The following is a 15,217-nucleotide window of genomic DNA, read 5'->3' as shown; positions in this document are numbered from 1 at the left end:
AAGACAGTCTACTCAGCACAAGACATAGTAGTATAAGTATAAAAAATAACTAAAGAAATAAAGAAAAATTATAATACAGCAGAAGATAACTTTTATAAAGTATTTCAAAGATATACCGAAGTACAAGAGAAATTAGATGATATGGTAGAAAGGTCAACTGAGTCAGCGAAGAGATTTACTGAGGCGTTGAAGAGGTATGAGACAGTATTTGAGGGGTGAGGCGATGACCATTCATGTCACAAGTCTAGGGTGCATTTGTAGTGAGGATTTCTCTATAAAACAATCTCCAATTCAAAACTTTCTTGCACTAACCTCGGGCTGTAACTGATAGTATGAGAGTGTGGTTAACGAAAGGCGAGCATCTCTGCAGCATCTACTCTAAAGCACCGCAATACATTGAGAGCAATGAGAGCAGTCTCAATGAGTACAGGCCTTTATCATGTACTTAGAAATGCATAGTTGGAATACCTTGATTCCCATTACCCCAACATTGCACTCAGGAATCCTCTTAGTCCTGTCGGTGATCACTATAGAACTAGTCCTGCTATTCTTCCGCTTCTTTCCTTACCCACTGTTCCTCCATTTCCTTTTTCTGTGATTCATCAGACTCTTGATGTCCTCCATCTTCTTTCAGCTGTTGCTCATTCACTATTTTTCCTTGCATAATTTCTATCTCGTGCTTCTTGACTTCTTCTCCATGCCTCAAATTCTCTGTTTTGTGCTTCTTGACATTCTCTGTATGCATAAAATTCTCTTCCTATTGCTTCGTACATTTTCTGTCGTGCTTCATGTATTTTCTCCCGTGCTTCATGCAGTTCTTCTTGTGTTTCTTTTTCTCTTTCTTGTGCTCCACTAGCCATTTTCAAGCACATATCAGCGCGTTCCTCTGCTTTCCTGGTTCTTTCCCTCTCTCTGTCCAGTTCTGCCTTGGCTTCGAAGTAGAGAGCCTTGTAATCCAGTGAGCCCTCACAATCCATATTTCAAACGAGGGTGAACGTGAGATTGATCAGAATGGTATCAGTCCGGTAGGGTGAGGTGGATGGTTATTGAAGGTTTGACTACCAAAAACTTTGAAGGGGGGATGGTGGTATATGTAGATGCAATCATTGAGATTGTTTTGCGAGAAAGTGAGCGCTGCTTGAATAGCGGGGAAGTCCGCATGGAAATCGGGATTACATGTATAGTTGATTTTAGGCATAGACCCTGCAGTGCTTTATAGGAATCTTGGCAGAATGAGATGAACATTAGAGACTAGATTACATCAATATTTAAAGAATCAGTAGCATCCATAGCTCTTTCTGCTAGATTTTGACATGGCTGTAACAATCATCACTCATGTGAACACACACGTCACTATCCTGGCTTTGTATTCACGGATTTCTGCTTCAATCATCCGATGCGCCTTTTACTGTCGAATGACGGAAAACAAAGCATTTTCATGACATCAACTTCTATCCATCAATAATCTCATGTTACAAAGCTACATTAATGTTGGGGGTTTTGTTGGCATGTCTATATGGCAGCGCTCGTTCCTGCTCCAGTTAATCAAGCAACAGAATTAGGAATACCAACTGTCAAGGCGATGTCAAACAGACCGTCACTGATAATGTGGCTCTATTCCTGGACTCTGAAACCTCGATTGGTGTTGGCCGTACTTACGGCAGTGATGATGATAGTAGATTGTCACCTCAAACTATCATTAGTCGTAGTTCCACGCCATAAGACCTCAGCTTAACTTGGTTCTTAGTACTCATTAGTCTATCGTACTTCATGAATCATTGGTAAGGCTTTGATAATAACTTATCTTATATCTAATCGATTTAGAATAGAGAGACTATTATGCTGACAGCGGCAAGACCATTCCATAGCAGGGTTCACGAATTTTCATATGATAGAATCGAAAGGCTATTTTATTGGCATCTGCCGCTCTAGGAAAAAAAGTCTGTATTAGAAATGACCCCACAGCAGTGCTGATCTACGGCAAATTCCTATGGCTAATAAAAAACGATAGGATAGTGATCTGGCATTTGCCGGAATAATGCAGGACAAGTGAAGCCTCTAAAATTTTTTATAAGTTCTCCATTGCTCTCAATGTTCCAAAGTTTACCAGGATATACATAGTATTCACAGTAGCAGGCACTTCAGTCACTCTCTGTCTGCTATGGGGCTTGTTATTCCTCATGTGAATCACCCATGCCTGAATTGACATTCTAGTGGCCTTAGAACATGTACATAGATGCTCCAGACATTCCCAGACATTCCCAGACTCACCTCAGTGTCTTCTCCTCGGCCATGTACGATCATTCTTTCAAGCTTGCCGACAGATTTGTGGCCTGATTCGGAATTTCTCTCGTGGGATGAGATCACTCTCGAACACCTTACTCAGATGATCTCAACTGGTTCACCAACAGTGACGATAATGGCTACATAGGCAGGGCATTGTCCGGAAGACTACACCATCAAGTCCGGTGGGGTCCCGAGACGAGTAGCCGATATCTCATAATAAGCCTGACTTTCTCTTCGACGTTTAGACTGTTATCTATTCAATGTTACTAAACGAGGAAGCTTCATTGTCGCTAGGTCCGAGTCTGAAGTAAGACAACCAAAACTGGGCATAAAGCTAGTCTGCACGCTGACATGCCAGAGTCAGAATTACTGACCGACAAAAGAAGGGCACCATCGCAAACCATGATGATTGGTTGGTTCCGTGCAGTGATGCCTACGTGTACAGAAGCTTGGCCTTCTGCACACAGACATTCCAGTATCATCTGGATGATAGACGCCACTGGGCTGAGAATACTCTCCACAAAGAGAGGAGATGCTTTCGTGACATTGCACCCGATCTATGACCAGATGAGCCGTGGTTGATTCGCGATAGCCGAAAGCCACCTCAATTTTTGGATGAGGTCTCAAACAACCAGAGAGAACAACAATTAATCGAGGATCTTTGAAGGGCAGGCTAGAGAGACGTATCAAGACTTGGGCCGAAACAGAACGCTCCCCCCGATGACGACGGATGAGGCCAGGAATATATATTTCTGGTACCACCCGGAGGTGGCACAGGTGTGGAAGAACCTTTTCGAGGGGAAAGACCTGAGCAAGCCGGTATTAACGGTAGGCGAGATCTGGGACCTGAGCCGGGCATCGCGCTCTGTCCCTCACCACTACCGGGCGGCACTCAAACATCCGGAGACACCGCGCGGTTCGGCCAAACGGCAGTGTGGGCCGCGCGACCAGACACACTGGCAACGTGGACACCACCTGCCGAGGACTGTACGGCCTGCTCCTGCAGGATGTATTCGTACCACAAGATCTATTAGACCCCTTTAAGCAAAGGTGTCGACGGGAAAGGACAGACCTAACGGACGTATTCCCGGAACGCCTGTGGAAAGGCCTATATCACCGCATAATCGACTACCCAAAGCTGACCGACCTCTACTGGAAGCTTTTGCTGAACAAGGTGGAAACAGGGGAGCCATGGATGGAACACCATGACTGCCCAAGGTGTCAGACACTGCAAGTTGCGGAACATCTATTTTGACACTGCCCGATCGCAAAGGCCGTATGGGACGTTATCCGCCGCATATGGCGACAGATCACAGATCGGCCGCTGAACCTCCCCACGACGTGGACGGACCTGCTCGTGAAGGGGGTCATGTGGACCGATTCTCGGTTCTTCTTCCGGGAGGTAGATCGAGAACGGTGGCGACTATTGTTTAGAGAAGCCCTGTGGTCGTTGTGGCTCTCCCGGTGCGCCTGAAGCTTCAACGAGGTACCGGACTTCAACGAACAGGAGGCGCGGGGTTCGAACCCTCGGTGGCCGTCGACGCGCAGAGGTGCGCCGCCTCGTAACTCCACGCAATAAAGGAACAAAACGCAAGACCTGGAAACTACATACACACATTGGGTGATTTTCTTCCATACAAAGTGAAACCCCCCCCCAAATATGGTACAATTGGAAGCGAACGAGGAATATAAAGCACCAATGCATCGTTTCCTTCAATAGGTTATGAGACCGGATGAATTTTTTTTACTATCTGTTCTGCCTCAGCTAGGTGGGAAATCTTCGGAACACAGCGCAGACTCTTTTTCAGTACTTTTCATGAAGGATAATTCTTCAAGAAACTTGAAATCCATTCAACAGGTTATGGGCCCGATTCCTGTGTCTCGAATATCTCGTCAGCACAGGATGACTTCAAACCAAAATAACAAAAATGGCGATATCACTTCTCGCGAATAAAGTACCATCTGGAACTGTTAATACCCTCAAAAAGCTCACAATCCCACATGTTTGCTGCTCAGAGACCTCAGAAACGCAAAGGACCTTCGTAATACAACCGATATGGTCTTCTTATCGCTCATGCAAGGCTATATTGGCCCAGAACTATCGCTTTTCTTGCAGAACCCCATCAACTGAAGCCGGTAGAACAACATAGCTTTCTGAAATGAGAATGTGGTATCCAAGTCATCGCCCAGTGCTCCAGATGATTGCGGCACCACAGGGCTTCCAGAAAGCATTGACGCCAATGTATTGAATTCCCATTTATGACACATAAGTTGTGCTTGCGCTGCGCGGACAGCAGAGATTCAAGCACTCCACTGTGCCTTGGAACGACTGTAACGTATCTGCAACGTGTCAGTACACGTTGTGAGGAACTGGGTGGCTATCAAGGATCTCAAGCGCCGGTTAATATATCGTCATCTTATAACCATGAGCTCCAGCTTCTGGACTGCTGGTGTCTTTGACGCCAAGATCTTTGCTTCAGCACAAAGAACGAAGGCATTTACAACAGGGCTAGAGAGCCTTCTTGGCTAACCTTTAGGGGCAAAGAGCCATATTATTCTCTGAGCAAACACTCTGCCGATGATAGGAAGGCAGAAAAAATAAGAAGTGAAAGCGGAATTTCTTCAAAGGAAGATACTGTACAAAAGATACTAGTCATCAGAACTATATTGAACTTTTGAGGACCTTAGGGAATGCTCACACCACAGCCTGAGGGTCATTATACCGCTCTCTTCCTCGAATTAGGCCTTGAGGAAGGGAATGTCTACATCAGTTTTCCGAAACTTCATACATCGATCTCGACCCGAAGACACCCTGTGACGGGCGAAGATGTGTATGGTGAGTCTCAATTGTGACTGAGGTGAGGGTATTATCTCTCCCATTGAACTATTTATACTGGTTTTCTGGTCTTGGGGTCTACATGCATGTGGACGCAAAAGCGTTCTCATTGAGTACTAAATCAACATTATCATCATATCTCAATACAGCGGGAAGGCACGGTTTCAAGTGTTTGTATATGATCCAACGATATCTCAAGGCGCGCGTTGGTGGTTGGAGACCATGCAGGCAAAGATAGCAAAATATCATATATGCCAAAGATTAGAGTTTTGGAGATGCTCCTTCCACGTCAAACTCAGTTGTGCAAAGTAAGAAGGTGTCCTTCAAAGCCTGTAATACATCAACACCTGTAGCCACATATCCAGCGGACAATTGAACTTACCGACAATCTATACTTTTCGTTGATCTCCTGGTAGTCCTCCCCAGCAAGCATATCACAAAAGTGGCGGATAGAAGGATAATGCACGATGGATATCTCATTCCACCAATCCTCCTCCTTTCTCTCCCAGTCTCCTCTTGAGTCCACGGCACTCGTGTTTCCAGACTTTGGCTTTACCACGTTACCCACTATCTTTGCATCTCCGCCTCTCTTTCCAGCCACAGGAATGAAAGACTGCCCATACTGGTAGTAGCTCTTCTTCCCATTTGGGTGGTTGAAGTGTAGCAAATTGAGCATCGTTACAGGCCCCGAATGCTGAGGTATAAGCTTATCCATAAAGTTAAGGAGTTCGGGTGAGAGTTCCAAGCTTTGGGAGGTCGGTTTGCTGCGTGCCTGGTCTAAGGAACCAGTCAATGGGACGGATGAAGCAGTACGCTTAAGGGACTCGTCTCGTGAGGCGTAGGTGGCGAGTAATTTGGAAGGAATTCCCACTGTTACATGGTACTGGGTCTTGATTTGAGATTGAAGGGTAGACGGGATCGGAGGTGAATCCGAAGGCGGTTGGATGAGAACGAGAAGATCCCAAGACGTCTTGGTTAGAATGTCCTGGTCGAGGACTGTGGGACGAATCACGGCATGTCGCGGTCTAGAGCTTACGATCACGGTACGAGAGGAGCGGAGAGAGTTGAGAAAGGTGCTTGTGTCGGTATTGAGTGCAAGCAGGTAGAGTGATGCGACTGGCATATTGGGCTGTGGGTCGTATAGAGGCCAAACAAAGGAGTCAAGGATTATCTATCTAAGGCAATTCCGAAATCACCGCAGAGGTTGGCATCTGCATATGCGGTATATATCAAGAGTTGCCTTATTATCAGAACGACGTTTTAGGTAAAGACAAGGAGATGACGAAGCAATATCCTTAGAAGAGATATGGAGAGGAGAGACGCGGAGATGGCGGAGATGCCTCGGCTGTCGGTCCCCCCCCGCACGTCACGTGGCACCCCACATTCCTGCATTTCTCCATTTGGATAGTTTTATGTGCAACCTGCAAAGCAACTTTATTTGTGAACAGAAACCCCTCGGGATGCCGATATCGGCAGTACTCTATACTTAAGGAGGCTTGTTACAAGCTATCATCGGGGTTGTAAGTCACCTGGAAAAAGCAGATTCCGCCATGCCGTCTCTGGATGGATCCTTTCAGAGAAATATGACGCAGTGGTGGGAGGTCCAACACGCTACGGCTCACTTGGGGGGGGGCTAATACGCCCTGGAAAAGCGGGCAGGAGAGACTCGCAGAGCCTATGATGGCATGGTCGGCAGTTAACAGTTAATGGGAGCCGCAGTTGCACAGGGACTATGTCGGTCAAGCATTGGGGCCATGCCGTGAAGAGGTTTCTCTCCGGGATTCCAGCATTCGGGATGGCTTCTCCGAATGGCGGAGATACGAATAGCCTGTTTTCCTCCTCAACTTCCCCACATCTCCTCCAGTCTTGGCCGCGTGCGGAACAGACTTTATCCTCCACTACGATCGCAAAACAGGCAATTTTGGTTTCGCATAAATACTTGGGGAGCCATGGTCTCTGTCAGCGAAGCAACCCATCTTCACTGGCACAATGAGGGGCCCTACGTTCATCGCCACCCTGAGCTTGCTGTATAGCTGTGTACCAGCAGATGCCAGTCTCACTGTACTCTTCCAGAATGACGGCAACTGGACAACACATGCTGAAAAGCCCAGCGCACTCCTCGTCAACAATGCCTTGACCTACCAAGATGCGCAGGAAACCTGTGCGCAGTACAATGAATCACTTCTTAGCTGCAAAGACTATCCCGACTTCCATTATTCATTCACATACCAACAATATTTGAAGAACATTGGCTCAAACCAGCTCTTCTGGTCTTCTTGCAGCTCAGACCGTCCGACATCTTGGAATGGCGAACTAGCTAATACTTCCTCGCCTGCTGGTCTTCCCTTCCTATGCTCCAATTCCGCGGAGTTCGTCAAGCAGGTGGATACAGATTATTCTCACTTCCCAAGAGTCAATGCTAGCACCAATGGCGTCACCTTCGAGGGTCTTCGCGACCACATGGCATTTCGCTTCATGGGAATCCCCTTCGCCCAGCCCCCCGTGGGAGAACTTCGCTTCAAATATGCCCAAGAATGGGCTGGGAGCTCTTACGTCAACGCCACCAGATACGGCCCTGCATGTATCCAATCTGGCTGGTATGACGGAAACAACTACGGCCTCAACCCCTGGGGAAATAGCGAGGACTGCTTGCATTTGAACGTCTACACCCCTTCTCTTCCATCAGCCAAAAACGAAACAAATTCCTACAGGCCAGTCATGCTCTGGATCCACGGAGGTGGCGAGACTTCAGGAACCGGTGCCGACTCCACCTTCGACGGCGACAGCTTCGTCAGCCGCAACGACGTCGTTCTAGTCACCATAAACTACCGGGTCAACATCTTCGGCTACCTGAGCCTCGACGACTCTACCATCCCCGGGAACGCTCAACTCACTGACAAGATTGAGGCGCTCAAATGGGTCCAGAAATACATCCGAGCCTTTGGCGGAGACCCCAACAACGTGACCATCTTCGGTCAATCCGCCGGTGCTTCGTCCGTCATCGATCTCCTCACTACACCCAAGGCCAACGGCCTTTTCCAAAACGCCATCGCTCAGTCCATCGCCGGCCACGTCGAGACGTCCAACGCTTCAGCTGCCGCTATTCTCCCTTACATCCAGCCTCTCTGCAATAACACCACGGGAACCCAGCGCCTCAAGTGCCTGCAATCCCTCCCAGCTGAAACCCTCCTCAACATCAGCTCCTACGTAACCTGGGACACCGTCATCGACAACCGCTACATCTTCGACTACCCACTCACCCAGATCGCTAAAGGCGTGATCAACAAAGTCAACTTCATTACCGGCTTCATGCCCGAGGAGGCGCAATCCATCCTCCAAACCACCATCTCCCCCAACGCAATAAATTTCACCACCACCCTCCAAACCCTCGTCAGCAGCGGCTCCATCACAAAGTCTGAAGAGGACGCCGTGCTCTCCTCTAACCTCTGGAGAAACTACTCCACTCCCTACAACGCAACCATCCACGTTGACTCACCCGCCGGCATGACCTGCTACTCCAAGGAATTTGCCTCCGTCGGCGCGGCATCCCACGCATACAACAGTCTCTACGTGTACCTGCACCAGCGCGCCTACGGCCTAAACTACTATGACTGGTACGATCTGTGCACGTACCCCGTTGGCAAACCCGACACACCTTACTACAAATGTCACTCTGGAGATCTGTATGAGGTGTTCGGTACATACTATCTATTTGATCTGCCGGTCCGTGCGCCGGAGGATATCTATTACACAAATATGGTGCAGGATATGTGGGCAGCCTTTGCCAGACGCGGAGATCCGAATGTTGACGAGGGGTATCTTCGTGCAAGGGGGTACTTCAGCAGCCTGAAGTTGATGGAGAGGTGGCAGTGGGATGAGTTCAAGCAGGGAAGTGGAAGCAAGAACGTGGCTAATCTCCAGTATCCCGTGCCATTCTACTCGGGATTGCCGTATATGGAAGAATGTGTTGTTTTAGGCCTGGAGCATACCAACTAGAGAGATAGACTGTATTTTGCGAGATATATAATCAAGACAATCATTCTAGCTAATACGCGTTATCTCTTCATACGAACCTCAAATGATGCAACATGGTGATGCTCTGGTGGTAACTCAGTAACCCTCACTGTAACGGCCAGCTACGCCATTTTATAGGCCAGGTCTTTTCTCCTTGATTTGACGGCCAAATAGACTTGAATATCTCTAAATCCATGCTGCGCATTGTCTTATCCTGTTTATATTTCAGCTTGAACTAGTTTTCTGCCTGCATCCCATTGGTCCTATCCCACTCGACCTGCCACACGCCATCTATCTTCCAGTGGTAATTGCCGTCTCTGAGCAGTACATGGCCCGTGATGCCTGGTATTTGCTGATACTACTCAATCTTATCTGATAGGGGGTGCAGTCAGAGCACTCAGAGAGATTTCTCTGTTTTTTAGCCCCGGATGCGCATAAAGATTGCTGTAGCTAGCGCTTTGTTAAATATACTATTAATCATGGTATTCTGAACTGTCTATTTAAAAAGACTGCCGTGCCAGGCTGGGATTATCTGGTGCTTGTATACAGTGAGCTCCTGTGGAGGAAATAGAATCTTATAATTTGAGATCATGACGGGTAGGCAGCTGAGGTGAAGATCCAGTATGTGGAGTACTAGAAAACAGCTTAGAATATTATAAGCAGCTGTCTTAGTTGTGTAGTTCTGGTACTATTACACAATGATCCGCAGTATCTGTAGAATAAGATAGTGGGCTGTCATATTAGTTATCATGTCCGCAGGAAATATTAAAATAATTTACCCCTTCCGCACGAGTTAGTAGGGCTTGTAATTCTGGAACCGGAATCAGGGCCTGTACAGCTATAGTTTAGTTAGTATTAGGCCATGGTGATCCAGGATAGCAGTAAAAAGTTATTATAAATGGTAGGATTCTAGTAGGCAGAGATAGATCAAGGGCAGAAGGGTGTTGAATATAGCTTTAATTGTTAAGAATTAGATAAAAGGGGTTTCTGGGGGGTTCAGAACAAGAATTAATTGTTTTAAAATCTGGAAGGGCTGTAATTAAGTAATAATTAACTATTAAAAGAGTAATATTCTTAATAATACTGGCGGTCCACGCGGCAAGATATCTTAGATTAGTAATCTAGGACCAGGCCTGCAGGTTCTGTGTTGTTATCTTACTTATTAATAAAAATAAAAGTATTTTTAGTTACGCGTGTGGATAGATTTTGATCTTATTCTTTGATAATTGGGTCTGCAGTCACTGGATATATTATTGACAGGAGCTAGGGCCTAGTGTAGTACTAATCTGTAATATCAGATACTTAATCCCTGGTGCTTGACGGAGAATATTCTGTAGAAGATAATCCAGGTATACAGTGAAGAATAGGTCTCTGGAATATTTATAGTAAATAATTCAAGTAGTCTTTACTATGGTAAAATAGATTTATTTCTTTTATGTGATATCTACTTAGTAGATATCAGGATTAGCAGAGAATACTGAAATATAATAGTTTAGATAAGTCCTTACTGGGGTATCTAGCAGGGCCAGTAGATATAATAAATGTAGTAAAAGATGAAGCTGCTCCAAATATACTAATTATTAGAGGAGGAAGATAACCGGGCCCCAATTCTCTTTGTATCCGCGTAGTATGGAAGGGATATTAATATTCTCAGGATGTGTCTTATTAAGATACTTTTCTATGTTGGTTTTACTTAAGTTCAAGGAGGTGGGATCCACGAGGGTAAAATATCTAATATATAGTAAGATAAGAGTAGCATCTAACAACTGAAGTATATGGTGAGGTGGCTCGTCCGAATTCAGGTGGAGAGTAAGATCTTTATAAAAATTTAATGCTGTAATCTGGTTCCACTGGCGGTTCATTTATGATAAAGCCTGCAGGGTTTTCCACGATACATCGCGAACCTAGTTTCCTAATTAGTTGGTTTTGAATGCTAATTGCAGTGTTCTTACTATTCCAGTGATTGAATGCTTTAGCTTCAGGGGTAGACAATCAATGTTCATAGGTCCGTATGATGAGAGTGGAAATGGTGAAATGAGGTAGTGACGGGGTATTGTACACAAAGGACAGCTGTCAGGTGACTATACTTGTCTCTATGGTATCTAATATGTTTGTGCTAGTATTGCTGGTTCACATTAAATTCTTATCAGCCGTAATACCAGGAAGTATGTTATTCTCGTCGATGTTGATATCCAGAGATAGTCAGCCAAATGTTGAGCTGCTGATGGCAGTTCCGTTCCGTTCCTAAAGCAATCTTCTTTCTATAAGCCGAGGTGACACAGCGAACCTCATATCAAAGAACAGTGTCGATGCTGGAAACCAGATAGCATACGTCCATGGTTTGAAGCTTCAACAGCTGCAAGAGACGCTCCTATATTCCAGCAGGACCAGGATAATATATCCAGTTCTGTAATTCCTTTTATAAAGCCTTAACCGCTTTCCTTACCACAGGCGATACGGAAAATACTACCAAACAAGGTTCTTGTGACAATCCACTCTTTGTGGGCGAGGCTGCAAATTCCATTTCTGTGCGTTCCTGCAGGATCCAGCATATGATTTATGCTCCATGCAATCAAGGGACATTGAAATTCCCAAGGAACTGCGGAACTCTTCCAGGAAAGCTAATATGCCTTAACGATAGCTAGCCAAAGCCATCAGTGGACTTATCGAGACTTCAACCAGGTAGACATACTGAATATTAACAAAGGGCTGCAATTCGTGTCTAATAAATTCATCTCGAATTCGGGTCAGCTGACCTATCACTACCACCTCCACCCACCGCATTGACTACAGATCAAGTCCCAGGAACTTTTAATGAGCATCTGCACTAAGCACTGGTCATGTCGGCCGTGTTGACTCGCCTATTATAACAGTACACATCTAATAATCGGTATCATAACCTAGGAGCAAGATAGCGCTCTACAATTACTGCCGTGAGTTCCCCAGAATTCCGGAATCTGAAAATGATACAAATGGAACCTAAGGAGCACCAAGCTTATGCTTGAGCTTAGGGTACCAAAGTGTAACCTATATTGACCTGTTGGACAAGACGAAGGACGCCTCAAATGTCGGTATGCGCTCTTTGTCGACGATAGGGCAAAAACAGGGCCGGGCATAATGCGTAGAGACTGTGGAAGAAATCCAAACGCTTGTTTCTCACGAGAGGGGGCTTATGAGACTGGGTGATGATGTGTCTGATTTATGTTGTTTGTCTTTTGTTGATGATATCTTTGACGGTCGTCTCCCCTTTGTCTTTAAGCAAATACTACGTCTCTCGCCTATAATTATGAAGATCAAGTCTTACGATAAGCATTTATAGCTATCTACACTGTCAAAACCACTCAATGGCCTATAGAATGATTCCTTGGAAGGCTTCGTTTCTCGAGATTCTCCTATGGCATTTCAACACGCCCATGATAGCAACAACCTCCAATTTGTCGGCTTTAGAAGGCCAACATATCTCCGTCCGCAAAGCTTATGGCTTCATTCAATGATCCTTCCACATGCATATATTCAGTGACCGGTTCATTCTGTCTCCCATATCTCCAATGCTCATATTTAATCGAACATGGCTCCATTCCCTTCTCATCGACATCACCCAAGAGACTGGCCTTTCATCACGTCCTGATATCAGCATTCCTAGACTATTCACAATGCCATCCTCTCATTGAATTCGCTCAGTCAATTTTACATCGATATTCCTTGTCTAGATAGTCAATTTTCACTAGCTTGCTATCACCGTCGCATCCAGTGGCCCTCGTTCTCCAGGTATGAAAGTCTCTCTCATTTCTGACTTCAAACTCTTTCTTCTTCTCATCTCTGGCCTTCTTTTCAATCTTGTCTCTTTCAATCAAGAACTTAGAAGAAGAAATAAAAATGGAAATTAAGATCCATAAAAATTTATGTACATACAATCAATAGCATATAGCGAGCCTTGCCCTAACATTGATTAAGGGCTTAGTCCAAGGACTGAGGAGACGGGCGCTAATTTAAATATTGGCTGATAATAAATTGCAGGTAAGTGTTTCCATGCAGATAGTTTGGTTATTCTCTTCGGTCTTTTATAGTAGCGCAAGTTGTTGTCTAATCTTATTTGTTGTTCTTTCTTCTTCACAATGCTGTTCGAGTCAACCGGATGAGACGTATCACATATACTAATATCTAACGTCATAGATCAAGATAGATTTGCCTTACTATACACAGTCAAGCCCAGCAGGGCATAAGAGCCCTAGAATAGGCTTTGTTGTGTGACTCGTCTTCTGATATCTTCTTTAGCCCTAAAAAGGAAAGGGTAAACGGGTCTAAAAAAAATGAGTAGTAAGCACAATTCTTTCCACGGACAAACTGAAGGGTATATATTCTTACATTTACAGTTAGTATATGACAAAGCAAAGTTGGGCATAGTCTTTTGATTTAAATATGAACAATTGTTTATATTTAGATAATCTTCTAGATTATCTATTTAAGATTAAGCCTCTCTTGAGGTTATAAGACCCAAGGTAAGTCTGACAACTCAACTTTCAAAATGCACTCCTCTCGCAAAGCCCAAAATGCCAAAGAGGGCTAAGAACCAATCCAGCATCAATGACTACTTCAAGAGGAAGCAGGATAAGGTCAGTGACCTTAATCCAGCAATCTCTCTTCGAACAAATGTCACTGAGTCTGCTATCAGTGATACTAACTAAGTTTATAGATAATTGACGCTCTAGAAGATGCAGGTATTGTTGTGCCTGCTGGCGTGCTGCCAGTAACCAGACTGCTTACATCAGTACAAAAGCTACGGAAGAAAGAGCTGCGCGATGAACTACACAGATTTTAATCGCTGGAAGATGAATACCGCGAGCATTATAACGAGAAAAAAGATGAGTGGACTTCCTCACTGAAGGTATTAGTCAATCAACTCACTGCTCACGACGAGTCCTACAAGACAGAGATCGAGCCCGATGAGAAACTGTTGACTGATGATGGTGTGAACATCAAGGCTATTGTTTTTTAAAGACCAAGACTTCATGAGCAAAAAACTAGGCATGTTAGGAGCATATTAATAGACAAAGAACAAGAAAAATAATAGTTCACAGGCTGCTAGCAGGCTGCATACACTTACTCATATTCGCTTAATGTAGCCATGTTTTTGCTTTTACCTTCCTACATCATGGCAAGCGTTTCTTTTTGTATTCTACATGTGTCTACAAGTATTTACTGCAAGTTTAAAGGATTTGAAGGCGTTCAGAGCCATATTCTTTGCTTCAAACAGTGAAGCACCTACATAGCTAGCATCTAACTAAGCCGGCTCGATCGGGTATAAGAATATGAATTAAATTGAGTTAAGTTCATCGGCAGCACCATGGCTGGCAAACCGTCGGAAGAACTGGCAGTTGAACTAAAGTGGTCCGTTACAGATCTACATAGTAAAGAGCCGGGCGTAAATCCAATCAAGGCACTCGAAGGGATAGATTTAACCGTAACCTAAGAGCTGAAGAATGTAAAACAAAAAAAAAAAAAAAAAAAAAAAAAAAAAAAAAAAAAAAAAAAAAAGAAAAAAAAAAAAAAAAAAAAAAAAAAAAAAAAAAAAAGGAACAAAGGATAGTATGAGACTGGAGGTAGAGGCCACAAAAGGCAGGGCATCAGGTGATGTGTCCACAGTAAGAGGACTTCATCTTTTGCTTCTCGATCTTCCGTCTCAGCTACCATCTCCATCATCCTCATCACCCCCACCATCACAACCACCACCACCACCACTACTACTACTACTACTACTACTACTACTACTACTACTACTACTACTACTACTACTATCACTACTACTACCACCACCACCACCACCACCATGCCTGGTAAGTACCACCTCAGACAATTGCACATCAATACACACCTATAAACCCATACTTACTGTGTTCTTTTAGCCAACGAAGTGAGTATACTCTCAAATACTCTATGTTACTTATTCCCTCGCTTTCACTCGTCAACAACAGCACCCAGTCAACTAGTATACAATACCTCACACTATCATCACAACATAGCTCATTTGTGTTATACTTGCTCCTGATACTAACTAAAGTTCATTGCAGGAGCAGCAGCAGC

At 44.8% G+C, this 15,217-nt stretch overlaps 6 protein-coding genes across 6 annotated transcripts; 3 read left to right on the top strand and 3 right to left on the bottom strand.

Annotated features, from left to right (window-relative positions):
- Positions 1–175: 175 nt before the first annotated feature.
- On the bottom strand, positions 176–977 carry BO87DRAFT_389510 (uncharacterized protein; the record flags this gene model as incomplete). The annotated part of the gene is made up of 5 exons (XM_025624896.1): positions 176–244; positions 313–318; positions 469–514; positions 573–701; positions 772–977. The coding sequence occupies 5 exons, from the start codon at positions 975–977 to the stop codon at positions 176–178; spliced, it is 456 nt and encodes a 151-aa protein (XP_025476514.1).
- A 2,029-nt stretch (positions 978–3,006) lies between these two features.
- Positions 3,007–3,760, top strand: BO87DRAFT_428950 (uncharacterized protein; the record flags this gene model as incomplete). Its single annotated transcript, XM_025627477.1, has 3 exons — positions 3,007–3,295; positions 3,357–3,460; positions 3,560–3,760. The coding sequence occupies 3 exons, from the start codon at positions 3,007–3,009 to the stop codon at positions 3,758–3,760; spliced, it is 594 nt and encodes a 197-aa protein (XP_025476513.1).
- Positions 3,761–5,213: 1,453 nt separating this feature from the next.
- Positions 5,214–6,411, bottom strand: BO87DRAFT_365388 (uncharacterized protein). Its single transcript, XM_025621794.1, has 2 exons — positions 5,505–6,411; positions 5,214–5,452 (listed from the first exon to the last, which is right to left on the bottom strand). Exons 1-2 carry the CDS (start codon positions 6,243–6,245, stop codon positions 5,384–5,386), a joined length of 810 nt encoding a protein of 269 aa, XP_025476512.1. The 5' UTR covers positions 6,246–6,411; the 3' UTR covers positions 5,214–5,383.
- A 700-nt stretch (positions 6,412–7,111) lies between these two features.
- BO87DRAFT_399747 (carboxylesterase) lies at positions 7,112–9,118 on the top strand (the record flags this gene model as incomplete). The annotated part of the gene is made up of 1 exon (XM_025625465.1): positions 7,112–9,118. The coding sequence occupies one exon, from the start codon at positions 7,112–7,114 to the stop codon at positions 9,116–9,118; it is 2,007 nt and encodes a 668-aa protein (XP_025476511.1).
- Positions 9,119–9,242: 124 nt separating this feature from the next.
- Positions 9,243–9,875, bottom strand: BO87DRAFT_399746 (uncharacterized protein; the record flags this gene model as incomplete). Its single annotated transcript, XM_025625464.1, has 4 exons — positions 9,243–9,333; positions 9,373–9,478; positions 9,647–9,803; positions 9,834–9,875. The coding sequence occupies 4 exons, from the start codon at positions 9,873–9,875 to the stop codon at positions 9,243–9,245; spliced, it is 396 nt and encodes a 131-aa protein (XP_025476510.1).
- A 3,811-nt stretch (positions 9,876–13,686) lies between these two features.
- BO87DRAFT_428947 (uncharacterized protein) lies at positions 13,687–13,955 on the top strand (the record flags this gene model as incomplete). Its single annotated transcript, XM_025627476.1, has 2 exons — positions 13,687–13,749; positions 13,830–13,955. The coding sequence occupies 2 exons, from the start codon at positions 13,687–13,689 to the stop codon at positions 13,953–13,955; spliced, it is 189 nt and encodes a 62-aa protein (XP_025476509.1).
- Positions 13,956–15,217: the final 1,262 nt, after the last annotated feature.

Source organism: Aspergillus neoniger, assembly GCF_003184625.1.
Source record: "Aspergillus neoniger CBS 115656 unplaced genomic scaffold BO87scaffold_31, whole genome shotgun sequence".
Lineage (NCBI taxonomy): Eukaryota > Fungi > Ascomycota > Eurotiomycetes > Eurotiales > Aspergillaceae > Aspergillus > Aspergillus neoniger.
This window is presented reverse-complemented; position numbering and strand designations above follow the sequence as displayed.